The sequence below is a fragment of the Sceloporus undulatus genome, chromosome 1 (genome assembly GCF_019175285.1).
Source record: "Sceloporus undulatus isolate JIND9_A2432 ecotype Alabama chromosome 1, SceUnd_v1.1, whole genome shotgun sequence".
Lineage (NCBI taxonomy): Eukaryota > Metazoa > Chordata > Lepidosauria > Squamata > Phrynosomatidae > Sceloporus > Sceloporus undulatus.
Genome location: NC_056522.1, coordinates 183,991,565 through 184,019,202, shown reverse-complemented (window position 1 = coordinate 184,019,202; position 27,638 = coordinate 183,991,565). Strand labels below are relative to the sequence as shown.

At 40.4% G+C, this 27,638-nt stretch overlaps 1 protein-coding gene across 1 annotated transcript; it reads left to right on the top strand.

The window, feature by feature from the left end:
- ANKEF1 (ankyrin repeat and EF-hand domain containing 1) lies at positions 1 to 23,634 on the top strand. The gene is made up of 10 exons (XM_042441188.1): positions 1 to 107; positions 5,283 to 5,670; positions 5,800 to 5,999; positions 7,337 to 7,486; positions 10,961 to 11,084; positions 12,680 to 13,505; positions 16,151 to 16,377; positions 16,950 to 17,191; positions 18,592 to 18,735; positions 22,100 to 23,634. Exons 2-10 carry the CDS (start codon positions 5,325 to 5,327, stop codon positions 22,259 to 22,261), a joined length of 2,421 nt encoding a protein of 806 aa, XP_042297122.1. The 5' UTR covers positions 1 to 107; positions 5,283 to 5,324; the 3' UTR covers positions 22,262 to 23,634.
- The last annotated feature ends 4,004 nt before the right edge of the window (positions 23,635 to 27,638 follow it).

The following is a 27,638-nucleotide window of genomic DNA, read 5'->3' as shown; positions in this document are numbered from 1 at the left end:
GTGGGGGCAGCAGGTGAGAAGGGGCTTGCAAGCAGGGGGAAAGGGCATGCTCTCCAAGGCAGGTCCTTGGATTTGAGAGAGAGGAGGAAGAGGAGAAGCTGCTCCAGGTTTGCATCTTCTGGTTGTTGGGATTTACTAAAAGAAGTGGCAGTACTTGCCCATAGGGAATCATTGCAAACATCTCCCATGTTTCCCTCTAGGCAACTATTCTCCCATGATTCTCTATGGTCAAATATTCTCCAATGATTCCCTATGGGCAAGTATTTACCTATGTTTCCCTATGGGCAAGTATTCTCCAATTATTCTCTATGGACAAGTATTCACCTATGTTTCCCCATGGGCAAGTATTCTCCAATGATTCTCTATGGGCAAGTATTCACCTATGTTTCCCCATGGGCAAGTATTTTCCAATGATTCTCTATGGGAAAGTATGGTTTTTCTATGGGCAAGTATGGTTATCCTATAGGCAAGTACTATAATTTGTTTTAATATGTCCTGTTGTTGTGTGCCTTCAAATCCTCTCCAACTTATGGCGAACCTCTCTCACAGAGGTTTCTTGGCCACCTTTGAGGGTTTGCCATCTCTGAGACGGAAATAGCGTAAGTAGAGAGGTCTTGGAGCACCTTTGAGACTCACTGAAAGAAAGAGGTTGGCAGCAGGAGCTTTCCTAGACTTCAGTCTACTTCCTCAGGTACTGTACATTGGTGGAGTGGAAAGCCAGGCACAGACCTGTATGTGACACTGGTGTGTGAGAATGTCAATTCAAATTTAAAATCCTTTGTGCATGGAAAGTGGAAGTGGCAAGTCCAGTTGCTGAAGCTGAGAGAGTGTGACTTGCCCAAGGTCACACAGTGGGTTTTGTGGCTGAGCCCTGGTCACCATAGTCATCGTCCAACACTCAAACCATTACGCACCTGCCTGCTATTTTGTTGTTGTTTATGTGTGCCTTCAAGTCATTCCCTGACTTATGGCCACCCTGTCATGGGGTTATCTTGGCAGAATGTGTTCAGAGGAGGTTTGCCATTGCCTTCCCTTCAGGCTGAGAAAGTGTGACATGCCCAAGATTACCCAGTGAATTTCATGGCTGAGCTGGGATTCGAACCTGGTCTCCAGAGTCATAGTACAACACTCAAACCACCACACACTTGTCTGCTATTTTGCTGTTGTTGTTTTTGTGTGTCTCCCAGTTATCTGCATTATCCTGCATTATCTATCCATTATCTATCCACCCTGTTTCACTTTTTTCTGGCCATTTGAGCAGGTTACACTTCTTCTCCAAGGTGGGAGCAGGTCATACCACTTCTGGCTTTTCTTTGCTTTTTGCAAATTACCTTCTCCAGTTTGAATTTCTCTGTATGTGTGCCTTAAAAATTAAAGTTGGATGATTATTATTATTATTATTATTATTATTATTATTATTATTATTATTTAGAATAAAGCTTTTTAAGTAGAAGGAATTAAAACAACAACCAGAAATGCTGCCACTGAGGACCAGCTCCTGTAAGATTATAAAAGGCAGGTCTGATTTTTGGACGCCAATCAGGGTCATCCCTGGTTAGTGTTTGCATGGGAGACCATCAATGAATACTAGGTCCTGTAGCCTATATTTCAGAAAAAAGGAATTAGCAAAAATACCTGGTAGTATTCCTTGCCTAAGAAAACCCAATTAAAGTTTCTTAGGGTGACCATAAGTCAGCCAGGAACTTGAAGGTTCAAATATACACACAAAATAAATGCATGCACATAGACTCACACATACAATACATGCACACATGTGCATGCACACACAGAGAGGTTCCCCCTCTGATTTGTGTTGATGTGTGCAAACTTTAATTTGTGTAGAATGGAGGGGAAGTTAAGACTCAATTTACCAAGAGGTTGAATGCTACTAATAGGGATCAAGTAGAACTGGTCCTAGAGCATGAACAAAGGGACATTCACGATAATCTGTGCAATAGTCCTGGAAGTATCTGGTCATAGAACTGAATTATAGTTGTTACTGCAATGCTAGAAACATGGAAATTGAAGGAAAACTTGGGGAGGGGGGAGCAGAACCCTTTTTCAGAAGAGACAATTTTGTCATTTCATCCATCCCCTGTGGCTACAGACCTGCTACATTGCCATTTCTTTTTTAACTCTATTTCACTAGACACTCACATTGTGTGAGCTCTGGTGTATTTTCTGACTCCAAAGACAATAAGTTCCAAAGAGACCTCCAATGGATTGGCAGGTATCACAGTTCCCTTTCTGCAAAAGGGTATTGACCTGTTTAGAATTAAGTGTGTTCCACTCAAAAAACCCAGAGCCAGAAAAATAGAAAGTGAAATAAAAGTCATACAAAATCATAAAAGAAATAAAATGTGCATATCTTCTATAGTGAAGTATTTATTTCCTGACCCCAGGGAATTCCAGTGTCCCTGCAAAAAGAGATTAGTTCCCCAACAATGAGGCCAACCTGCTGGCCACCAGTGTGTGTCTGCTTTGCTGTACCTTGGCTCTTTTTGTCTGAAGGCTTTATGTTGACTGAAACAGCAAAAAGGAAAGGGTCCCTATAGCAAAAAGTAGTTTTTGGACTTCTTTTCCTCATCTCGTTTTCAACTGTAGGAAAAAAAGCACATATCAAAGTGATTGGAATTTGGTTCAAATTTTGCATCAAGAGATGTACATCTGGAACATTGCTGCATACCCCTCACAACCATCTTTTGAAGTGATGCAACCCTTCCAACACAGACATTTCTGTGTTGTTAGAAGACAGGTGGTTTTTTTTGTTGTTTTTTGCAGAGATGTGTCCAGCTATTTTCCTATAACCAAATCTGCTGCAAGAGGCAGTCACATGGACCTCCAGGGCTCCTCAAGAGGTCCCTGCAGATGGCAGCCTTTTAGTGTGTTCAACTGCAGCAAAATAGTTGGATGCGTCTTCATGGATTCTCTGCTCTCCAACAAAACAGAAAAGGCTCTGGGGTGGAGGATCTGCATTGCTTCAAAGATGCATTGGGGTAGATTTTGGTTGTTGTGTGGTTAGTAAAGAATTCAATGCTCCACAGCAATGAAAAAAACAAAACAAAAAAAATGATTTGCAGTAGTGTACATTGGACATACACTGTTGTAATTCACAAACAGATGTCAGTCATTGTTTGCAATTATGTAAGTGACAACATTGACAAAGAATGCCTGTGTCATAAATCTAGGGTTTGGGATTGGTTATGTTTTGTTTTTTTAAATCCTGCAACAAAATGTGACTTTGTAAGACTGTCCCCTTTTGGTACAAATGGGTGAAAGAAATCTGTGGTGCAGCTGCATTTGAGATAGGTTGGCTATATTGGCTGGGGGATTCTGGAACTTGCAGTTCAAACAAGTATCTTGCCTGGTAACTTCTGAAGTTGAAGAGCAAAAAACTAGACCTTCTCAAATATCTATTTCCCTCACCTGCCCTTTCCTGATGTACAAGCTCTGGACATCCCATGTTCATAGATGTCTCCAAATAGCAATGCTGGCTCCTGCTCCATCTTTTCTTTTCTCTGTCTATATCAGATGAAAATTTTGTAGACTTCTCGATTTTCTTGAACTGAAGCTCCCAGCATTCTTTACCATTGGCCTTTCTAGCTAAGGTAGCAGGCTAACTGCAACTGCAGTGCTATACAATTACCAGTACTATTCTCTGTGTTTTCACATCTTCTTAGTCCTCACAGTACTTGAGAGGGATTTTATTGTGGAATATACTTGAAATACTGAGATAGGTCCCTTCTCTACCCTGCTAGGCTGGCTGTACTTTCTCAATGAGATGTGGGGCCTTCACCATTTGTACAGTCCTTGTTCAATGCTGGGGAAGCATGCATGCTTTCTGGCCTGAGACATGCTGCCACCTGAAGCAAAGATGACATTCCCCCAGTTCCTCATGGAGAAAGTGACTGAACTAAATCTTTAAACAAATTGAAGAGGACAACATCCTCAGGGCAACCCTCTAACTTGGGGTGATATGGCATGGCCTCAGATGCACCTCTGTTCCTCAGCCACTATCTGGTGTCGCTCTCTGCATAATGATAGAACCATCCCTGCTCCTTATTACTGGCCAGTGGCTCATGTTCAAGGAAGTGTTAATTTCATTTCATTTATTTATTTATTTAATAGCTTACTTTTGCCCCTGCACTTGGATTCAAGGTGACTCACAACATGACTGAAAAAGCAAATAGAATTAAAGCCATGCTGAACTATAATATTAAAATACTGACTCAATTAAAAAACGTTTAAAAGCACAGCTGCAGGGGATGTATAGGAACTCCCATTAAAATCCCATTCATCAGCAGCCATTTGTTTGCCAGAAGCCTGCTTGAATAAAAAGCCATTTGTCTACTGGGCAGTTTTAGCAATGTAAGCATTCTGCTCCTGTCTTCTGTCATCCATGTATCTGTTGCAGGCCCAGCAGGGAGCAATTAGTTTCTGGCAGCACTGTGCTGTTCCTATATCACACTGATGTTGTTAGTACTAGTGACTGTGTTATGTATTTTCAGCTGTGCATATGATACAGTGGCAATCCCAGGGACCTGACTTGCCTTGGTGCCATTCTGTTTCCCCCTGTGTGCACTGGCATCCTAATATGTCATATGAGGGATGGAGATGCTAGGCCAGCATTTAGACATTGAGGTTCCTTTCTCCTCTTTTGGTTTATTCACAGAACTAGTGTTTGTATACAGCAAGCAATACTGTTGCTATCATGTTTTGTAAATATTATGGAAAGGAAATGTGGGAACAAACCAAAAGGTTTAGATTAGAATATAACCAGAGCTCAGTCCCCTGCAGCAGTTTCTTGGTTGGAAACTAGAGTTCAATTCTATGCAGCAGGTTTCTGGACTTTAAATGGCCACTTATCTTTATTGTTGATTGGAGATAAGAGAAGACGAAGCCTGCAAAGCAGATAGTGAACCCATCAGGGCTGCAACTAACCCTGAGGTTGGGGGTTCCCCATCCCTGGCTTAGTGTCTAGGCTAGCGGTTCTCAACCTGTGGGTCGCTACCCCTTTGGGGGTCGAACGACCCTTTCACAAGGGTCGCCTAAGACCATCGGAAAACACAGCAAAATTACAGTTATGAAGTAGCAACGAAAATAATTTTATGTTGGGGGGTCACCACAACATGAGGAACTATTTTAAAGGATCATGGCATTAGGAAGGTTGAGAACCACTGGTCTAGGCCATAGACGGAACAACTACAGCTCTAGAGGTTTTTTGACTGAATGCCATTGTGAGGGAGACCTGACTGTTTACTCTTTCCACCTTTTCTGTCCAGAATCCATCTCTGTGAGAAAGGTCTTTCTTCAGTTGACTAAGAATGTCTTTGGCTGACAAGAGACTTGAGAACCTACAGATCTATAAAGTTCTCCAATGTGTTCGTCAAAAGGACAAGAAGCAGATTGAGAAGCTCACCAAACTTGGATATCCTGAGCTCATTAATTTCACTGAGCCCATCAATGGAGACAGTGCCCTTCACTTGGCCTGTGTTGCAAATGACATTGATATGTGTAACTTTCTCTTAGAGATTGGCGCCCACCCAGATGTCCAGGATCGAATGGGGCGCACCCCAGTGATGAAAGCTGCTGAGCTTGGCCATGACTTGGCCTTGGATGTGTTAGTCCAGGCAGAGGCAGACATGACGATAGTTGATGCAGAAGGAAAAGGTAAAAAAAAAAAGGAACCCCCATATTTGGATTGGGAGAGTTGAACCTGTAGTCTAGGAAAGTTTGCTTTTACTACTCAATCCTTTCTAGCTCTGCTTATTAAACTGTTCCGTCCCTATTCCTCAACAGGTGTCTTGTTCTATTGCATTCTGCCTACCAAACGACATTATCGGTGTGTTCAGATGGCCTTAGAATTTGGAGCAGATGTTAACAACTGTACTTTTGAGGGGAAGCCTGTTTTTGTACAAGCCTGTGAACAAGCACACGAAATAAAAGAGATATGTATGCAATTTTTGGAAAGAGGAGCAAACCCTAATGCAACTAATCCAGTAAGTGTACAAGTGTTATTTTGGAATATCAGTACACAAAGGAATATGGTAGCATCTTTGAGACTAACTGTGTGAATGAAGTTGTTGCATAAGCTTTTGTAAACTTAGTGGTGAAACAGACCATCCTGAAAGGCCAGTTTTGTGCTGCCCCTTTGGGCATTGGGGCTGCAGCAACTGCAAGCTGCGGCCCCAATCTAGCGTTTTTCTGCCCGAAAAGGAGTGGCAAAATGCTGCCCCTTTTTGGGGTGGAAAAAATGTGCCCTTTCCGACACAGCACAGCTGTTCCGTGTTTCTGTGGTGTAGTGCAGTGTGGTGCAGCATGGCACGTGTAAATGCCATGCCACAGAAATGGTGTGAAGTCGCCTACTGTATGGACAGTGGGGCAGCATGACGCTGGCTTGGGGGCAGTGTCAGGGCATGTGCAATGCATACCCCATGCCTCCACGCTACCTGAAGCCGGCATTTCTTGCTGGTCTGTTTTCCCAGTCAGTCTACCTCCTCAGATGCATTAGTGAACTATTGGGCCAATAATTCATTCCATTTATCTGAGGAAGTAGTCCCATATCTATGAAAGTTTATACGACAACTTCTTAAATACATTTAGTATCAAAGGTGCTACAAGGTCCCTATGCATACTGAATCCAGTAAGAACATTCTTACTGTTTGAAGGGGGTGGGTATTAGGGTGCTGAAAGTATAGCCATAATGATTAGTGAGTAAACAAGTCACCCAGTTCATTTCATTCATTATTTAAAAAATGAATTGACTAGTAAAGTTTCCAAATTGCACTAGGAACCAGATTATCTTTTTAAAGAAATAACTAACATTTAAAAAAAAACATAGGTGGCAAAAGAGATGTCTCTTCTTGCCTGGTAAGGACACATCAAAACAAAGAAATAGTGCTTTTTACATTAGGTCACACTCTCATTGACAGATTGACAGTCATATTAATATGTCATCAAGAACACTTCAAGCCATCCATCACATGGAGCAGAGTGTACATTGCACATAGCGATCTAGGTGGCGTAATGGTCATGAATTCTCCTGTGTGAAAACCAGCAACCCAACAATTCTTAGTAGCACGACTCCTAAAACAATGCATGAAAGACATCTAAAACCATAGGTGATATTCTGATTCAGAAAAAGACAAATTATGAGGTGGAGCTTACCAGGATACTCAGGCATACATACAATCCAGGCTGGAGAAAGTGTCACAGAGGGAGTATATACTTTCTTCTGCATTGTATCTGGAAAATAGTGTAGATAAAAATGGGGGAAGATACCATATAAATGTAATAAACAACATGAAGTCTATTTAACAGACTATCTTATTTACAGGCAACTGGTCGCACTGCATTGATGGAAGCCTCGAGAGAAGGAGTTGTGGAGATTGTTCGTGGTATCGTTGAGAGAGGTGGAGATGTTAATGTTTTTGATAATGAAAGACACCACGCTGCCCATTTTGCTGCCAAAGGAGGGTTTTTTGAGGTATTCTTTGTTGGTGGTGTCAGAAGCAAAGGTACCCAGCCAAGAAACACTCTTGGGCAATTACTAATAATCAACCTTTGCTAGAGGAGGGAGATTACAGAAAACTCACTATTTAAAAATGTTTGGGGAATGAACCTTCCTACTTATTCATTTTTCTGGTTCCTACAAGAAGGGAGGATATATTACAGAAGCAAAGTACATGTTGGTGGTGTGCCATGAACTGGAGGGGAATTTATATCACTTCATAGAATCATAGAATCATAGCGTTGGAAGAGACCACAAGGGCCATCCAGTCCAACCGCCTGATATGCAGGAACTCATAATCAAAGCACCCGCAATAGATGGCCATCCAGCCTCCACTTAAAGACTTCCAAAGAAGGAAACTCCACCATTCTCAAGAGGCGTGTGTTCACTGTCAAACAGTTCTTAGTGTCAGAAGGTTCCTCCTAATGTTGAAGTGGAATCTCTTTTCTTGTAGCTTGCATCCATTGCTCCATGTCCTGTTCTCTGGAGCAGCAGAAAACAAGCTTGCTCCAGCCTCAGTATGACAAATATGTAAACAGGGCTATCATGTCACCTCTTAACCATCTCTTCTCCAGGCTAAACATACCCAGCTTCCTAAGTCTACCCAGATAGGGCATGGTTTCCAGACTCTTTATCATTTTGGTGGCCCTCCTCTGGACACACTCTAGATTGTTAATATCCTTTTTTAACTGTGGTGGCCAGAACTGGACATAGTACTCCAGGTGCAGCTTGACCAGAGCAGAATAGAGTGGCATTATTGATTCCCTTGATCTACACATTATATTTCTATTGATGCAGCCTAGAATTGCCTTGGTCTTTTTGGCTGCCACATCATACTGTTGACTCATGTTCAGCTTATGGTCTACTAGGACTCCTAGATCCCTTTCACATGTATTTTTGTCCCCCATTCAATATCTATGCATTTTATTTTTCTGCCTAAGTACAGTACCTTACATTTCTCCCTGTTGAAATTCAGCTTTGGCCCAGCTTTCTAATCTATTAAAGTCATTTTGAAATTTGATCCTCTGCTCTGGGGTATTAGCTACCCCTCTTAATTTGGTGTCATCTGCAAATTTGATAAGCATTCCCTCTATACTTTCTTTGAAGTCATTGATAAAGATGTTGAATACCACTGGGCCCAGGACAGAATCCTGGGATGCCTTGCTAGTCACTTCTCTCCAGGATATAGAGGAGCCATTGCTGAGCACCTTTTGAGTTTGGCCAGCCAACCATTTACAAATCTATGTAACAATTGCCTTGTCTAGCCCACATTTTACAAGCTTGTTTGCAAGAATGTCATGGGGAACCTTATCAAAGGCCTTACTGAAATTATGATATGCAATAGCCACAGCATTCCCTTCATCTACCAAGCTGGTAATTTTTTCCAAAAAAAGACATCAGATTAATCTGACATGACTTATTTCTCAGAAACCCATGTTCACTTTTTGTGATCATGGCATTCCTTTCTAAATGTTCACAGACTCTCTGTTTAATGATCTGCTCTAGCATTTTTCCTGGTATTAATGTCAGACAAATTGGGTGATAATTGTTGGGATCCTCTTTTTTTCCTATTTTGAAGATAGGGTTTGCCCTATCCCAATCTGTTGGGACTTCTGTTCTGCAGGAGTTCTCAAAGATTTTTGCTTCTGAGATTATATTTGCTAATTCTTCTAATGGATGTAGTTCATCTGGTCCCAGAGACTTAAATTCATTTAATTAACCAGGTATTCCTGCACTACTTATTTACTTATTTTGTGCTGCATTTCCCCTGTTGTGTCCTCTGCTCCATTTTCCTCAGATTGACCACCCTTTGCCTTTTCTAAGAAGACTGAGGCAAAGAAGGTGTTAGGTAGTTCTGCCTTTTCTCTGTCCCCTGTTAGCATTTTGCCATCTTCTCCATGCAGTGTCCCTACTGTTTCCTTCTTCTTCCTTTTGCTACAGACATACTCAAAAAGCTTCTTTGAATTGTTTATAGCCTCTCTAGCAAGCCTGAGCTCATTCTGTGCTTTAGCTTTTCTGACTTTACCACTAAATGTGCTAGCTATTTGTTTGAATTGCTCTTTGGTGACTTCCCCCTTTTTCCATTTCTTATACATCTCCTGTTTAAAACTTAGCTTCGTTGAAAGTTCTTTAGTTGTCCATCTTGGTTTCTTGAGACACCCCCATTTTTTCTCCTTGTTGGAACAGTTTGAAATTGTGCCTTGATTTATTATTCATCCTTATATTAACTTTTCTTCTAGTGAGCTCAAGATGCTGTTTGTGGTTCTCTTTCAATCCACTTTTTTTTTTTGCACAGATATATACACACCACAAAACCTTGGTATAGTTGCATTTTAGTGGTGGCTGTAGAGGAAGTGAAACAAAGAGAGAGAAAGATTTCAGTTAGGTTGAGCAAATTCAAGACTGTGGAGTGGGGGACTGAAGAGGAGAGGAGGAAGAAAGAATTGATTCAGTTTAAAGAAACAAGTTAACCGTTTGTGATCCCTTCTTGGATCAACATCAGGTTTCTCTACTTTGCTTTCTCACCTTCAAAAATGTTCTTATACAGATGTGGGAAACAATCAAGGTTCTTGACATTTTGAAAAGCACTGACAGTGTCACTTCAAATGACAATTTGACACTGAACAGTAACTGTGGAAGGAGTCAGATTAACCCCTTAGGGTCAAATTATATGTCACATTTAATTTGTCTTTATGTGCATATGCTTTTAAAAGCACAGCCATTAGCTCCCCAGTATGGACTGGGATTGCAGTGATTGTGGAGGAGTTTTAGGTTTTGCTCTCACCTGCATCTGGGTTTTTGACACAAATCACTCTGTTCCTTGCCATTGCCATATCAATTTCTATCCCATGATTTTGTGTGTGAGAGAGAAAGAGAATTTTCACTAGGTGAAAGTTCTCCCTAAAGTGTTATCCTGATCTGGGACATTCACACCTAGTAAAACATGCATATCTGCACAAGGACACATTAAATGTAAATTAGGGGAAGGAATCATGGGGACCTTCAGATGTTATTAAACTACAGCTCCGAGTATTTCTCAGCATTTGCAACAGAACTGCACAATTCCTACCCCAGATTGGATGAAGAAAATGTCCTCAGGTGTTAAAAATGTTCTTTTAAATGTGTACTATTTAAAACTACTTGTTGGGTCACAATGCCCAGCATGCTGTCTAAAATGATGGGAGGAGCAGTCCAACAAATCTAGAGGGCAGTAAGTTGAAGACGTTGACAAGGGATGGTATGTCAGTGCAGAATTCTTGCTCTCTTGCCATTGCATATTCAGGTATGAGTTTTCATTTCTCTGGTGTCCACTATACTGGGCTTTGAAAGTATTAAAATCATATGAATTGGCTACACTTTTACTGTGTAGGAAAAAAAACTGAAGTATGGGTGTGCAGTGTGAACATGCAGAGGTTTACATTTCTAATGCTGCTGACTTTGCTTCCTTAGATCCTAAAGATTATTTCTGCTCACAATGGAGATGTGGGCTTGATTGCCATGAATGGAAACACACCCCTTCACTATGCGGCTGCTGGAGGGTTTACAGAGTGTTGCCGGTTTATAGGTCAAAGAGGTAAATGAGAGATTTTGTAAATTAAATGCTTTTCCTTCTGTGAGTTGGTGCTTGGTTTCAGTTACCTGAACAAGAAAACATTTCACACAAAGTAAAGGGAGCTATCTTTTGATCTGCAAGATGCCAGAAATCTGTATACGTAGATGTAAAGGACCTTGACATGATGCTCCTTCATGAATTCAGAGCATTTGTGAGAGAGCCATAAAGTGTTCCATGCATGGCTGGCATGTGTGTTATCAGGGAAGAGGCCCAGAATCCCTCATGTGTTTCCCATGGTTTCAACATATGAAAAGGAGGTGTTTGTTCAGTTTAAACAAAACACATTTAGTCTGAACAAAACCAGCCAGATCCCAGTGTTGCCTCCTTCTGCACCCCCTCCCAGTTGTTTTTTTTTTTATCTCAAGGTGAATCAAGCCTGTCCCTTCCAAATATCTTCAGCTCAAGTTCCCATCAGATTTAGCTAGTCTTCTTAATGGTGGCATATAATAGGAGCAATCAGAAGCACCGCATCTTCCTAAAGAAGACTGTTACAGCTCTAAGATCTTCAGGGGAGGTCCTTCTCACTATTCTACTACATTCTCAGACTCATTTGGAATGAAGAGAAGAGAGAGACTTCTCCATGGCTGTTCCAGATTTTAGAACTTCCTCTCAAGGAAGCCTAGGATGTTTCCCTCCTTGCTCTCCTTCTGCTAGCAAATAAAAACATTCCATTAGGCTTTTAGAAATTGGCTGTGATGAGCCTTTAATGGTGTGCTGTGTTGCTTTGGATTTTAAATAGTTTCAACTCTAGGGATAGTTTAATTGTTTTTTTTAAAAAATAACTTATATAAAAAAATTACTACTGCTTTTGCATAACTTTTAATCTCTGCTGTTTTTAATAAGCTGTAAGACACCTTTATTTGGGAAAAAGAGGGATATAAATGAATATAACAACAACAGCAGCAGCATAAGCATAAGCGACTGGAGAGCCAAAAGGTCCCTGGTCTCCTGCCACAAAATGTAGAATCCATACATTGTGTATAATCACCTAAATTAAGAAGCACTTCCTGCCAGTAAGAGCTGTTCAACTGTGCAATAGATTGCCTTTCAGGGTTGTAGCTCTCCTTTGTTGGGGGGTTGGATAACCACCTCTCAGGGATGCTTTGTCTGTGGATTACTGTACATGGTAGAGTTTGCATTAGCTCACTGTTGGTGTCCTTCATCACTCAAATGTTCCTATTTTACTAACTGTGCCCTACAGTCTGCCTTAAGGTCTTCTCCTTGCTCCCTCTTTTGGGCAGGAGGCAGCTGCTGCTTGCTTATCACAGTGATTTCTGGCAGCAGCTGATTTTGAGGTGCTTCCAGATAAAGAATGGCAGCTGGAACTCCGGTGTTAGTGAGAAATAAATCCACTATGGGGCTTTCTCTGAACGTTAAATGAGTTATCCAGGGTTTTGAGTCTATGCAGAAGGCAAAATTCAGCACTTTGGACAGCTACTTGTGTTGCAGCTTAGCTGGCCCCATCCCCGTCCCCCAATCTCTAAACTTGGAAAGCCTTGTGTACCATTTGTAAACTGTCCCTTCTCTGCAATGAAATTTCTGCTTCTGCCTATTAGGTTGTGATCCTATGTGGAGGAACCTTGAGAAGAAAACACCAAGGCAGGTTGCTAAAGATGGTGGTTTCAAAGGAGCAGTAAAGGAGATCCGCAAAATTGAACGTCGCTTTGCTAAATTTTCTAAGCCCAAGCCTGGAGTGAAGAACCCCAACCCACGCTGGGCAGTTCGGCTGCACGACTGGTCCGTAGAACATCAAGCAAGTCTTCGTGAGGCATTTGAGCAAGCAGACCGAGGTGATGGGACTGTAAGTAAAGAAGACTTTGTGTCCATCCTTGAGGACATGTGCCCATTTGTGGATCCTGAGAACATAGCAACGATTGCTCAGATGCATGAGAAAGCCCGTGGTGGTGGTGTTAACACTGAAGAATTTTTTACAGGGAAGCGGTTCCTTCAAAAGGCCTTCCTCCTTTCATCCTATGGTCCCAAGAAGAAAAAGGGCAAAAAAGCAAAAGGCAAGAAGGGAAAATTTGTTATCCCCCTGCCAATCTGTGTCATCCCAGAGAGCTCGCGCCCCCGTCGGCCAGATGGTGGGCCACCAGAATACATGATTGAAACATATCAGAATGTTACTGACAGCAGCCGGTTTAATCGCGATCACCCTCCTGAACATCCCATCCAAGATGATTCTTGGTGGTACGTTGATGACCCAATGAAGAACTTTTCCAACATCAACTACCTCACAAAAGATGGAGACCTTTCATCCCTGAAAAAAGCCTTTGAGTCAGGTGTGCCGGTGGATGTGAGAGACCATTTCTATAAAACTCCCTTGATGGCTGCCTGTGCAAGTGGCAACCTGGAAGCAGTGCAGTTCCTTCTAGAAAAGGGGTAGGTTAACTTTAGAAGTTTACAACAAGGGTAGGCAGACTTCAGGTGTTCAGTATCTAGTTTGTTTTTAACGAGATAATTGATCCACCAAACAGATCAATGTACAAAAGAACACATGTTGAGAAATTAATGGCTTAAGCCCCAGTATCAGAACTGAACAAAGCTTACAGTCCTGGCACGCTTTTTGTCACTAAGTCATTTCAGAATCATGTTGTTGTGACCATTGTTGAACTACTGTGGACCAGAAATCTTTGTTTTTCCACTTCAGATTAACCAGATCACTTCAGGCCTATCTTCTATCGACATCTGGCTTGCAAGATGTGTTTCCCTGAAAAAATGGGGAAATGTTGCTGTTTATTCAAATTGTGTGTGTCTCTCTGGACTTAAGAGGTTTATGGTTTTCATATATTATGCAAGCCATTGCTGATATTGCTGTGGATCAGAGTGTGGATAGAGGCATGAAGCTCAGTGGATGGCTTTAAGTAAATCACTGAATCTTAGCCTAACCTATTTCACATGGTGATTGGAAGGATACACAAGAGAAGAGGTATAGCATGTTGTATACAAGGGGGCACACTAGATGAGATATGCCAGAGGTGTAACTTTCTCCCAGTACCCAGCAAATCATTATTTCAGAACACATAGAACTCCATAGATTAAGGAGGCTTTCCTCTTCACCAGTGGAGGAAGGCAGAGTGTGTGCTAATCTCCTCATGTAATAATTGTATTGGCTTAGAAAACACCTGAATGTCTATTGTTGTCAATGTGAATCTGTGGTGGAGAGAGAGAGAGAGGTTGTTAAACTTACTACCCGTAGCTCCTGAAGAAAAAGAAAGTGATAATGCCATCATAAATGACAAAAGTAAAGACCGGGAAAGTAATGAAAATGTTTTTGACATTTGTGTTCATTGAAAGCACACTTCTTAATATGTGGTTATTTTTTTTAAAAATAAACGAACTAGTCATTTTAAAAGTTTTCTATATTCTCAGGCTCCACTTTAAGACATAAGGAGATTGAAATTCTTTATGGAGCCCTGTAGACCAAGATTTTCATGGTGATATTTTTATTATATTGTTTTCACTTTGGTTAGATGGTAGTGCCAACTCTTATGTTCAAAATAGACATGTTTGTGATGAGTGATAGGTGAGGGAATACAAGTCCTTTGAGAGACACATTTGAGAGACTTATATGCAGGGGCAGAGTAACCAGCATCCATGTGTGTAAGGTCACAGGATGATACTGGTGCCACCAGACAGGAATATTGGCTTGGAGGTGTGTTAAGATGAGTAATAGTGTTGAAAGTCTGAACTGTTGCTGGATGCCCAAGCCTCTGAGCAAACATCAGTTGCTAAATGCAGATACACCATGATCATATATCATAGGAATGAAACTTGTCCACTATACTTGAATATAGTTGTTTGCGTGTACTTCTTCCTCATTTCTAGTTTTCCTTCATTGCTAGTTAAACCATGGGAAGAGGGGCAGAAGGCAACTCTGTTGTATGTATCAACAACTGTGGTTTGAGGAAAAACTAAACTACATAACCAAGACAGTTGCCAGTCTTACCTGCTGTTATGTAAGAATGTGTCCCATGATGTTTTTATCATATGTAGTCAATTCTCATAACAGTGAAATGAGATTCAGTAAAGAAATTTGTATAAAACCAATAGGCAAAGCTTAGATAACAAAGCAAGCGAAGCCACTTGATTTTAAAAAGCTCACTTTCAAATCACTAGTCCATGATATCACATAATGCATGCTCTGAGGATGAAAAGCTAAGTAGTATATATATATATATATATATTTATATATATATATACACACACTTCTTACTACCACAGCTATTTAAGTAATGTGTAACTGATTGTCAACTAATAATTCCACCAGTCCTTATATTGCTGATGAATGTCTGGCAAAAACATTCCACCCAATTTCAGATGCAAGTGCCAGCAAGTAAGATGCCATATGATTGCAGCTAAGATTTTCAAAAGTACAACAGGAGAAAATATGGAGGGAATCCCTTAAATGTGGTGTGGCAGATACCTCAAAAACATCTTAGCAATGCTTGGGTATGCTCAGCAGGCATGGAATGTTGGGGACATGAAAAACTGGGGTGGAGAGGTAAAAGCATGGGGTACTGTGGATGAAGGTATGGCTGGATGACAGAAACTTTCTCCACTGCAACTTTTTGCTGCAGTTGCTTCTTGTCATGGAAAATAGTGTGCCCCCCACATGAATCTAATCCGCTGTGAAAGCTAGTGGCCAATCCCACATTTTATAAATTAATACAGTGCGTGTAAAGACATTCGTTCTTTCTTTCTTTTCTTCTCTCTTTCTTTTTTGTTCTGTTCTGAATCCACTGACATTCATTCTAAATGACCCCAAGTTTTATTCTTTTGAGAGATGGATAGAAAAAACATCAGTTTTACCATTTTGCAATGAATATAATCCACAGTTGATAAGAAATGCCTGGCTGTTTATGGTATTTTGACAAATGAAGAAAATTTATTAGAAACAAATCTCTTTTCTTCCAGAGCTCACAAATTAACCTCTGTATTTAGAACCTGTGTTTGTTTTGTTTTTTAATTCAAAATGTGGGGCCAAAACAGTTATGTTTCATGTACTACTGGTTCTTTCTCTTCAGGGCGAATGTGAACGCAACCGATAATTTCATGTGGACTCCTCTCCACCATGCTTGCCATGCTGGACAGCAGGATATTGCTGAATTGCTTATTAATTCTGGGGCAAAAATGGATGCTGTTTCAATCAATGATGGAACCCCATTAATGAGAGGAATTGAGAGCTGCCGGTTGGATACTGTGCAGTATTTGGTCAACTCTGGTGCTAAAGTGCAGATGCAAAACAGAAAGGGTAAGCCTTTCCACTCCTACTATTTGAGTTACTATTCTTCGAAGTTATATGCATCTCTAAATTAGCTCTAGTGATGAAAAGGAATGTCATTTCCAATAACTCCTAGTGATTCTTATTAAAGAAGATGCCAGTCTTTGGGGATTTGCCTGATTTTGCAATAAGGGCTCTGAAGTGGTAAATTTTAAAAACTGACCCTTGGGAGCCACAATAATGGTCCTGGGGCACTACTACTGTAGTCAGAGCTTTGAGCAAAGCTGAGAATTACTTCTCCCAGAATTTGTATTATATCTCCAATACTAACTAGAGTATTCTGGGTATTGTGGTACTCCCAAAAAACCTTTCCATACTCATCAAATGAGCTGTAAGAAAGGTGAACTATTTTATGCTATGCTTCCAGACAGAGGGGGAAAAAAGGTAAGGAAGACCACAAAAGAGGTGTTTGTGGCAATCAATTGAAGAGGTGACTAGAGCATAAATCAATATTTTACTCAAAGGTGCTATGTTCTGGAAAAGCAGTACAGAGAGAAATTGTGACATTCTGAACTTAGCCATATGCTTTCTCCTGCAAACAGGACTAAACAGCCTCGAAATTGCCAAGGCTTATGCTGACAATCGGCTGGTCCACTTCATTCAAGACACACTAGATCGCTTACCAAAGCCACCAGAAGGCAAGGGGGATAAGAAGAAAGGGAAAAAAGCCAAGCCTAAAGCACCAGCACCAGCACCAGCACCCATCCCTGCACCTGCCCCTCCACCAGCTCCTCCCAAACCAAAGCCTGCAGAGCCTACATCGAAAGAATCCATGAAAGAAGAGGTATGGTGACAATGCTCTATAATCTCTTGGACATAAATACCCATTAGCCAAAATGTATCTGCCCTACCTTTCAGCATTGCTACCCAGTGGTGTCATGATGAGAGTGCAGGGGATATGGACAGCACCAGGTGACACCCCAGATGGGGGTGTCACCCAATGGAGTGGAACACTTGGAAGAATTGGCATGGCTATTGGGCAAGCAAGCAAGAGTGCCTTTCTGCTCGCCCAGCAACCACAGTGGAGCCTAAATGGGCCTTTTAGAGGCCGCAGCACTATCTCCTTAGTAGCAGCAGCTGATGGAGGGTGGCTGCTTTCAGGTCCATGAGGGCAGAATGACTGCAGGAGAAGCATAGTCCACTAGGCCAGTCCTACCACTTCTTTTTGTTCATGTATTAATTACCTTTATTCCCTGGCTTTGTTCCAGTGAGTTCAAGTAAGTGGACATTGCTCTCTCTTCATTCTATCCTTTGAACAAATCTGTAAGGTAGATTAGAGTGAGAGACAGTGGCTGGCTCAAGGTTACATTTTATGGCTCAGTGGGGACTTGAATATAAATCTCTCAGATCCCCCTTGCCCCACTCTAGCTACCATCCCGCACTGGTTCTTTCATTGACAGTACACCAGAGGGCTGGTACCTTCATATACCCCCTCCTCCACAAAACACCCAACACATACACTTAGGGCAAGTGTTTATATAGTTTTGGGAATGGATGGGGAAATTTTTTCCCTCTAGGTCTTGCTGGACTGCAACTTCCATCATGATTCAGCATTAAGTGTGGTGGCTAGGGCTTCAGCCCGACATCAGAAGACAACACATATTCTCAATCCCTGGTTTATAGATGGACATTTGTAATGTCTGTCCCAGATCTCTAACTGGGTAGCAAACATTTCCAATTAAAAAGGATTCCAGGTAGCACAATTCGGTATAACACAGCTACCTATGTTCAAGCAGGGGCCCCACATGATCCTGTGCTTCCCCAAAGCAGCATAAAATAAATCGTGTAAATTAATAAAGTGATGCAAATATGCTTGTCAGGTTTTTTTTTTTTTGGCAAGAAGTGGTATCACAATAGGGAGCAATGTATAAATGGGCAAAAAAGCATTAGGAGCAAGGAGATGGAAAGCTTCCTTGACAACAGGCCATCTGTTTCACAACTGTCTGTATTGACTGGCTGTAGCTCTCTAGAATTTCAGAGAGAGATCTTCCCCAGCCCTACTAAGAAATGCCAGGGATTGACCCAGGGAGCTTTTACTTGCAAAGCGTGCACTGTATTTATTTCTACATACATACTTTATTGAATCTGTGTGATTCTGACTCTTAATTAGACATGTATGTTGCCAAAAGATCTTTTCAAGACAATTGCATGAGACATCCAAGTGATTAATTTCATCCTTTTAAGCCTCCACAGTTACCTGAACCAGTCGTAGAGAAATCTCTCTTTGAAGAGAAAAAAGAATCCCTCAGGGATAATGTCGTCCATCTGAATTCATTGATAACCAGAGGAGCTACAAGGAAAGTCAACATCACTTTTACGCCACAGAGAGTAAGTACGATTATGAAATATGACAAACTGTTATATTAAGCTGTTGCTTTTGTGGAACTTGGTTTACCAATTCCAAGGATGGCTACCCTCTGTTGAAGTGAACCTCACTGGAATCTCCATTGTCCCAAATGTTGCCGTTTATAATATCTAGTTTTCAGAATTCCCTGTATCCTTTTGGAGTCTCATCTCAGCATTCCTCCTTCTGGAAATGCAATTTTATATTTATTCCAGCATATGATGATGAGAACTTTCCACAAGTTGTCATCTCTCCCATGGCAGCCAGACCAAGATGGCACAGAATGTTGTTGGCATAGTAATTTTTTTTCATTTTTCCAAATATAAGGAAATGACTATGCTTCTACAATATTTACAATAAATTGTATCATTCATTTTTCCATCTCTTTGGACATTTTGCCCTTGATGCATCCACTTCTGCCTGCCTGACTGGAACTTGTGGGACAGAAGTTCCAGAAAGCACAGAAGGTTACCAGCCTTGTTCTCAAGAGTTAGCAAGAGAATAATAGGTTGGCAGTATGAAGGCTGAGAAGAAGGTAGTGAGGTCTGCTATGTGATCACTCAATGATATGCTATGGACTAGTATAAACTTCCATGATTTTCAATACTCCTTCTGATTTCCCTAGAGTCTCTAAGGGGAAAAAAAGTGTTCTAATATATTCAGTTCTTCATTGCTTTTCTTACTCTTATTATATCATCCCATCTCCTATTTATAATAGCTCAGTACTCTAGCCAAAAATATGAGGGAAAAGAAAAAGATACAACAAATCTCTCATTTTTCTTTCTCTTTTCTTTGCTTTTTTATTTCTCTTTTATGATTTCCTCTAAACATAGTACTTTTTCCCTTAAATATATTACACCATGTTTCTATGTATCTCTTTTTCTTTTCCAGAACTCATGAATGCTTTTCCACTCTTCATTTATTTTCCTTTTGGATTTTCCCCAGATAATCCCCATCAAAATATCCATATCCCTCTTTTATTTTTAGTAACCATTCATCAGTTGACGGTATTTCTTTTTTCTTCCAGTATTTTGCATATAGCAATCTTGAAACTGTGATCATATACAGTGCTGTACGATTACATTTTCCCATCCTTATTGTCTATATCATAAGTCATGTTCAAAAGAAAGAACTGTGGTGTAAATGTAATTTTTATGTGCAATATCTCAGTCATCACTTTGTGAATCATTTTCCAGAATGTTTCTGCTATCTTGCATTGTTGGCACTTCCAACAGTTATCTTTTCCCATTTTATACATTACATTTAATTTGGATGGTGACAGGTACCATCGGTACAACATCTTTATATAATTCTCTTTATAGTTCTGACATAAAGTGACATTTGTCATTTCCCAAGACGTTTCCCAATTCTCTAATTGAATATTTTCTCCTATGTCCTGCGCCCATCTAACTACTGCATGTTTAACTGTTTCTTACTCGAGATCTTTTTCTTTTAGAATTTTATAATACTTAGATATGTATCGTCTTTCTTTTTTCCTTGATTACCTTATCGATATTGTTGTTCTATGAATTCTACATTCTTCATGTCCATCTTGAAGGGTTTCTTACTTCTAACTGACTAGTAGTAACAACATCTGCAACCATCTTGCCACAGTGGTCTATGCACCGTATCCTTGAGACTGGGATATTGCAATATAGGGGTGAAACAGACCGCCCCAAAAGGGCAAATTGAGAGCATCCCAGTGCTGCTTTCCCCCAGAGCCATGGCAACCACATGCCTGCAACCCCAGTCCAGTCCTTCACCAGTGTTTTAAACTGGTTTCTGAAAAGGACTGTTTGATTTTTGGTTTTTTGCTTCTTTTGACGCTGGCTCTTCCTGGTAGGGTCGGCACTGGGGCGGCTTCGGGCTGCATTTGGAACATGTGTCATCTAAACACCAAGCCCCCAACACAGCCTGAAGGCAGACCATTTGGCCCATTTGTTTTAGCCCATGGTCTTATATGGAGCTGCATTTGAAGTTGGCCCCAAAGCTACAAATGGTTCCATAATTATCTTGACCAAGCTGTTTTTGAGGATTTCAGTGTTTTGCCTGTCCTTCTTTTTATTTATTTTTTTCCAAAAACCTTTTACTAACACTGACCCTCACACAAGCTACTTTAGGCCAAGAGAGAGACTTTTATTTAGCCAAGAAATAAAAGAAGTTCACTTCCAGTTTACTTCCTCCTGGTTGAATAAAGCTCTGTCCTGTGCCTGAAGCAGCTAGGGAAGAAGGACTAGAAAGGAATGAAATTCTCCTTACCTTTAGGGGATGTAGTATTGGGTTTTCTTTTTTAAAAAATGGGGGGATGTGTTTTCAGATTTCAAGAGAGTGATGTGGTATGGCCTTCTGACATTCCACAGAAATCTAGTACAACCTCCAGAACTCCTGACAGTTTCCCACTTCTGATGTAACATCTTTGCTGAAGGAGATGCACTTGCTTCTTGCTGCAGGGCTGTGTTTAAAGTATTTAAAGTCCTGGTGTCATGGTGGTTTAATGCCTGTACTGCAGCCATTCATTCACAAACCACAAGGTGATGAGTTCAATGCCAGCCAGAGGCTCAGGGTCGACTCAGCCTTGCATGCTTCCGAGGCCACTGAAATGAGTACCTAGCTTGTTGGGGGCAATTGGTTTACACATTGTAAACTTCTTAGGTAGTGCTTAAGTGCGCTGATAAATGGTATGGAAATGTACTTGATATTGCTATTGCTATTGTTAGTGTTGCACAAGGCTCTCAACAACTTAGGACCAGGTTATTTGAGAGAATGCATCATCTTTCACACTTCTGTCGAACCTTTTCACCTTAGGGGAAGCATTCCTATAGGTGCTTCTCTGACAGCCCTTTGAAGGACATTCAGTGTAGCTGCACCCATCCCTATAGAACACCTCATGGCAGAACCAACCATGCTGAATTCTTGGTGCATTCAAAAGAAGTTTCTTTACATCCAGGTTTTTCAGTGTATTGTCAGTTGGATATTTTATGTCTCTCTCTCTCTCCCCTCCCCCCCTCTCTCTCTCTATCTATCTATCTATCTATCTATAGCATCACTTTGGTTAATCTTTTGTTGTGGAATAAAAATACTGATAGATAAATAAAATGAAGAATTGAAAAACCTTTTCCTAGTTAAATTTTCTTGCAAAAGAAATGACATATGGGAAGAAATCGGGACTGCATTTATGTGTGAAAGCAGTCGTGAGGTTGTTTTTGATTTTTGAAAATCCAAGGCTCTGCATTTGCTGAAAAGTGTCCTTTTCCTGAGTTCTCTAATAAATATACATAACTATAGCCCATTCAACAGATTATATTGAATAGTAATGTGAATTGCCTTTCTTTCTCCCCGCCCACCCAGATTTGGAGTCCAGAGGCAACCACCAAAGACCTTCTTAGAAAGAGAGAGTTACGTCGGCAACGTTTTACATATGAGGTGGATTTTGAGGACTTCGTGATGCCATTTAAGAGGAATTTTATGGACAAAGTCCGAGCACTAGAACGATCTGCTGCCTTGCATTAATCACTGTTTCTACATAGACACTCAAGAAGGAACAAACCTTGGTCTCAGGAGAAATGCCTTTGAGAAGCTATAATCATGTTCACCTTAATTGTGATAAATGTTTTCTTCATTCTCCAGTTGCATCATTTCAGCACAAGGCACCCTTAATCATAGGAGCATCTTGCTTAACATTTGGAAACAGATACAGATAGTTTTTCTTTTAGCAGCAGAGATAACTTATGTTGTATGAAGTTTGCAGTTTACATCCCTTGTTATGTGGAAAGTGGACATATTGTTACCATCTTCCATTCTAATAGATCTTTTAAAACATAGTTGTTGCTTCAGGAAAGAGAGACTGTTCCAACAGAAACTTGAAGCCAATTATTTCCTGGTGCTATAAATATCCATTCCACTGAACTATGTGGCTGATATTTAAATCTAGGGCAGCTCTGTACCCAGGATTTGTGCAAGTTTGTAGAATTTTTCCTTGAGAAAATTGTCCTGGTGCAAATAATGGCACAGAGGTCTTTTCTTATTTCCATGAGGGTGCGTATAATGTGAGAAAGCACTTGGTTTAAATGTAATTACAAGCACAATGAAGGAAAGTGTTGTTGGCTTCTTCACTTCAGTGTTGATTATGTCCTTCTATCTTTTTAATAGGTGCAGGGTAGAGAGTCTTGATCAATGAGAGGAGATAAACCCAAAGTAAAACATAATTCTAAAATGTTCTTCTTTAATTCCTATATGAATAGGCATCCAGAGCTGTTTAAGAGAGTGAATAATATCAGAGTTTGGAAAAATTTTGGACACTACACACCTGGTTTCTTTAGCAGCTAGAGCTATGCTGAGTGGAAATTCTTGGTGCTGTGGCCCAAAAAAGTAACATCTGAGCTCTAGCTAATGCTAAATTTCTTCATATCTAGTTATTGATCTTATTGGCCATGGTGAGTGACATTTGCCTCTGGGTTTGCTTCCACCTTTCTCTACCTAGGAAAAACTGATTTTGATTCACCCATGTTCTGCTGTCTCTTGTATTTGTTTTCATAGTGCTGTTAATCAGACAGGTAGTTCAGCAATAATCCAACATTGATTCCAGAGTACATTTTATATATATTGAAATAAAGTTGGAGAGCCCCATAGAGGGCTGGATTACCCCCACCCTTACATGTTCTCCTCTGCCAGATGAAAGATGTGGTATACAGTCTGTGATGCGAAAGCTGTTTCTGCATGTAGGCATTTAAGCAGGCATAGTTTCTCTTGGCTGGGGGAACATTCAGGCTGGGCCAACCTAGCCCAGATCCCTCCCTGCCTGTAGGCTTTAAAACCAGCTGGATGAAAAGTGACATTAGGAGCAACTATTAGTGCTGTCCTGATGAAGCACAGCACAGCAATAACAATGGCTATCCATGCTCAATTCACTCACACACACACACACACACACACACACACACACACAGTGTGTATAAATATTGTGACATTGACAACAGGCCTATCAGCTTTCCTGGAAGAAGCAGCCTGGATTCTGTTTAGGTCTCTTGTATTAGCAGTATCCACAGTGCACTCTCCTGGGGCTTTTCTGCATGGACCAAAAGGCCCATTTCCCCTCTGTTCTGGCAGTGTCCTGTTTGGATGGTGCATGTCCCAATCCCTGGTTCTGGTGTGACCAGTTCAGAAAATGGCCATGATGTTCAGTACCAGAATTAACACAAATTTTAAAAACCTACCTCTTAGTTTGGAAGATCCAGAGTCCTCCATTTCCACACTGCTGAGCTATCCTGCACATCTCCCACAGTTTGCCAGTCACTCACTCTGAAGTCAGAATGAGTCACCTCAGAAGTGAGCAACCTATAGTGGTTGTGGATATGTGGATATGCTGGGTGGCTTAGTAGGACACCTATGCAGATAGAAGGGAGGGCAGGGCAGCTGCAGTCCTAGTATTCTGGCCAGTACAGACAATGCTTTAGAAGCATAGGGTACTTCTGGGACAAATACCAGTTGTCGCACAAGTATAATGATAAACTTAATGAACATGTGAGCTTTGTTATCATTAGAGCGAAATCATTCTGCAGAGAATTACAGGAGGAAGATGAAAACACACATAAGTATTAGCTGGATTAAATATTTTTAGTAAGCTATTTAAAGGAAGAATTTGGTCTCCTGTGCCCTGTCTTTGTTCCATTTTGTCTCTTCATTGTCCAGAGCCCCTGCAATATGTATAAATAAATACATCTCCTGTGATTAATTAGGTGTTCTCATTAGAAAACACTGGAATCCAAGTGTGCATGTTTCATTCTCCACACTGTTTCTTACCAGCAACTGTCTTTTAAATAAGATGGGCCACACTCCTCAGTTTAGTGATCATTCTTGGTTTGCTGGCACAGAGTAATAAAACTGGGTTTTATTTTTCCAGAACTGAGTTGTTATGGTCTTCTCTGCTCTGCTCTAATGTGTTCTGTATACTTGTGGGTATTGTTTTACCTTCCAAACCTCATTTAAAACCAGATATTCCTGTTGTGCTCTTTTCACATGTTACATTAATGTTTATTACTGAACCAAGACTTTTGTTTGCTCTTCACTATCTAATATCTGTAATTCTCTCTTGCGGTGATATATTCTTCATTTGGGCCTGAAATTCTGGTTCTTGGCTTTACTGAGATTATTTCTGGCTAGATGTTTTGTATATGTCAGTCACACTGTGTATAAGAACAGGACAGGACAGCTGCAGACTCTTAAAAAGCCATACTGTTATATAAAGCTGTGATGAACTAGCACATTGAATGATAGGTACTTTCTGGGGAATTCATATCCAAAAATCATATAACTCAGTTGGAAAGGGTACGTAAAAATAATGCAATAAAGAAGTGAGAAGTAACTCACTGTTGAATAGACTATGCAACTTCATAAATGCTAAGAGGTTGTCCTTCTTTCTCTCTCTTGTTCATTAAGAATTTGAGAAACTGGTTATTCAGTAAAGGAATAAGTTCAAGAGGCAAAGTTATTTTGCTTGGTTATCAGTTAAAGTTTTCTTAACTGGAAAGAAAGTAGTTGGGTAGTGGATAGGTTTGCCCAAGAAAGTGGTAATGTTGGGGGCTTCCGGATGTTAATGGCCTACAACTCCTGCAAGTCCTAACCAATATTGTCAACAGTGAGGAATTATGGGAATTGCAGTCCAAAAACATCTGGAGGCCCACCATAACCCATTCCTGTAGCAACATCCCCCTTGTATATCAGATGGGTTATTCTAGAGATTTCTTCCATTGCTAGATATTGAAATAAGCCTATCCATCCTTGAAATCCCTTCTAATTCTAAACTGGGAAACCTGTGAGTGCTGAGGCACAGATCTGTGGAAAGCAGCAAGTTGGGTAAATTATTATTATTATTATTATTATTATTATTATTATTATTATTATTATTTCCCACCTCTCTCTGTGGATTGAGGTGGGATTACAACCGAGATAAAAGTACAATGACAAAAAGGAACATAATAATATATATATTCACCCCTAACCCTCCCACCGTTAATGCTAACATTCAATAACAGTTAAAATTACACCAGCAATATAGCTTAAAATAAGCAGGATGGAGTGGCAGATTGAGGATAGATGGGGCTATCTTCCTCTCTTCGTTCTTTGGGAGGTCACTCTGGGAAGCCCCCTCCCCGGAAGAGCTCCGTCATTATAGCCTTTTAAAAAGTGTCTAGAGTGGTGATGAGCCAGATCTCTTTAAATTGAAATGTATGTTTGTAATTGCACATTCTGAACACTATTTGTCTTATGCTGCAAAACAAAACAGTTGGTAGATGCTTCTTTTTGCAGTTTGAAACTAAAATCAGAAATAAATAATCTAAGCCAAGTCCATTAAAAAAAAAACAACCCACAAAACTGACCCATTGTTCTTTACTTTCTTTTGTTTCATGAACACATGGTCCTTGTCATTCCATATATACCCTGTCATTTAGTTCAGAATGTGGATTTGTGGGATTTCCTCCATGCATGGCACTCTGTGGTGCTGAGAAGAGTCTGTTGCAAGGGGGGAGGAGGAAAAACACATGTGCATATGGGTTATCTTTCTACCCTTTGTTTGGTACTATGGGAACTAAGATTTGGGTCTGGCAAAAACATTTGTGCCAAATTGCTAATGCAATCTGGGAAGAGGATGCATTCGGTCCTCTGGAGCAGCCAATGCACATAGAGCATCTTGCAGACTTGGTGGTCATTGAAGGAACTGAAGAAATGGGTATGAAGATAACTATGTCCACAAGTGGTTCATGCTCCTGCCCATCCAGTGTCCCATTCTTCATTTGACTGGAGCAAATGTCATTCTGTCTTCTAGGAAGACTACCCCAGCATTATAAGGTGGGAAACCTTGTGTCTCCAAATATTTAAATTATGTTTAAAGAGCTGAGTTCACACCAGAGTTATGTTCTATGGTCCTTCCCAGATTCTGACACTGTTGTTAAATATTAATTATATGTTTTGGCCTTTTGGGGTTATCTTCAATTTTTTAAAAAAAACTTTACACAGTATTTTCTTTTTTACATAACATTTCCACTTTTTTTGCTTGGCTTAATAAAGTGTCTAATAAAGATATTAATGCAACACAAAGAATTTTGGAATTCTTTGAAGAATATTCACCTTCTCTTTCCCTTATTGAAATACGCACCTTCCTCTATCCATTGACTGCTTCTTTTCTTAACCTGAAAATGTGAGCAAACTACTGCCTCACTTCCTTGCCCTTTGTTTGATTCACTTTATCCTTATTCTCATTTGTTTCCCACTTTTCTATGTTCTCAAGGCAGCTCAAATGCCCTTTATACAATTTTATTGAGCAATGAAGCTCGGTCTTCACTGCTGTGCTCTGTAGTTCAATTCCTGCATTTGTGTCCTTGTATGATGATGTCTGAAATAGCTGAGAATTATGTAACTGCCGTAAAATCTCTTGTTGCATAATGTTAGTTCAATATGCAATAAACCAATGCCATTTTAGAAGAAATTTTGCCAGGTCTACTTGTCCATTTTTCTGTGGAACCATATTGATCCTTTAGTCCATGCTTATAACTTTCATAACCACTCCTCCATTATAGGACAATATCTTCCCCCAATTCCAAGGAAATCTAGTGTTATAAAGTCCAAATTAATAAAGTACAGCTTATTAAGAATTTTCCCTTCCCTTAAAATAATTGTTAATTCAGAGAGGTGGCACTGCATATCATGTTGGACTTCAACTCCCATCAACCTCAGCCAGCATGGCCAATGGCTAAGAGTGATGGTAGTTGCAGTCCAATGACATCTAGAAGCCCATAGGTTCCCCAGACATGTGTTAAAGTATAAAAATAGTCAGAACCAAGCTGTTATATTCATGGTAGGAAATGCTACATCATGTGTAAAATACATCTCC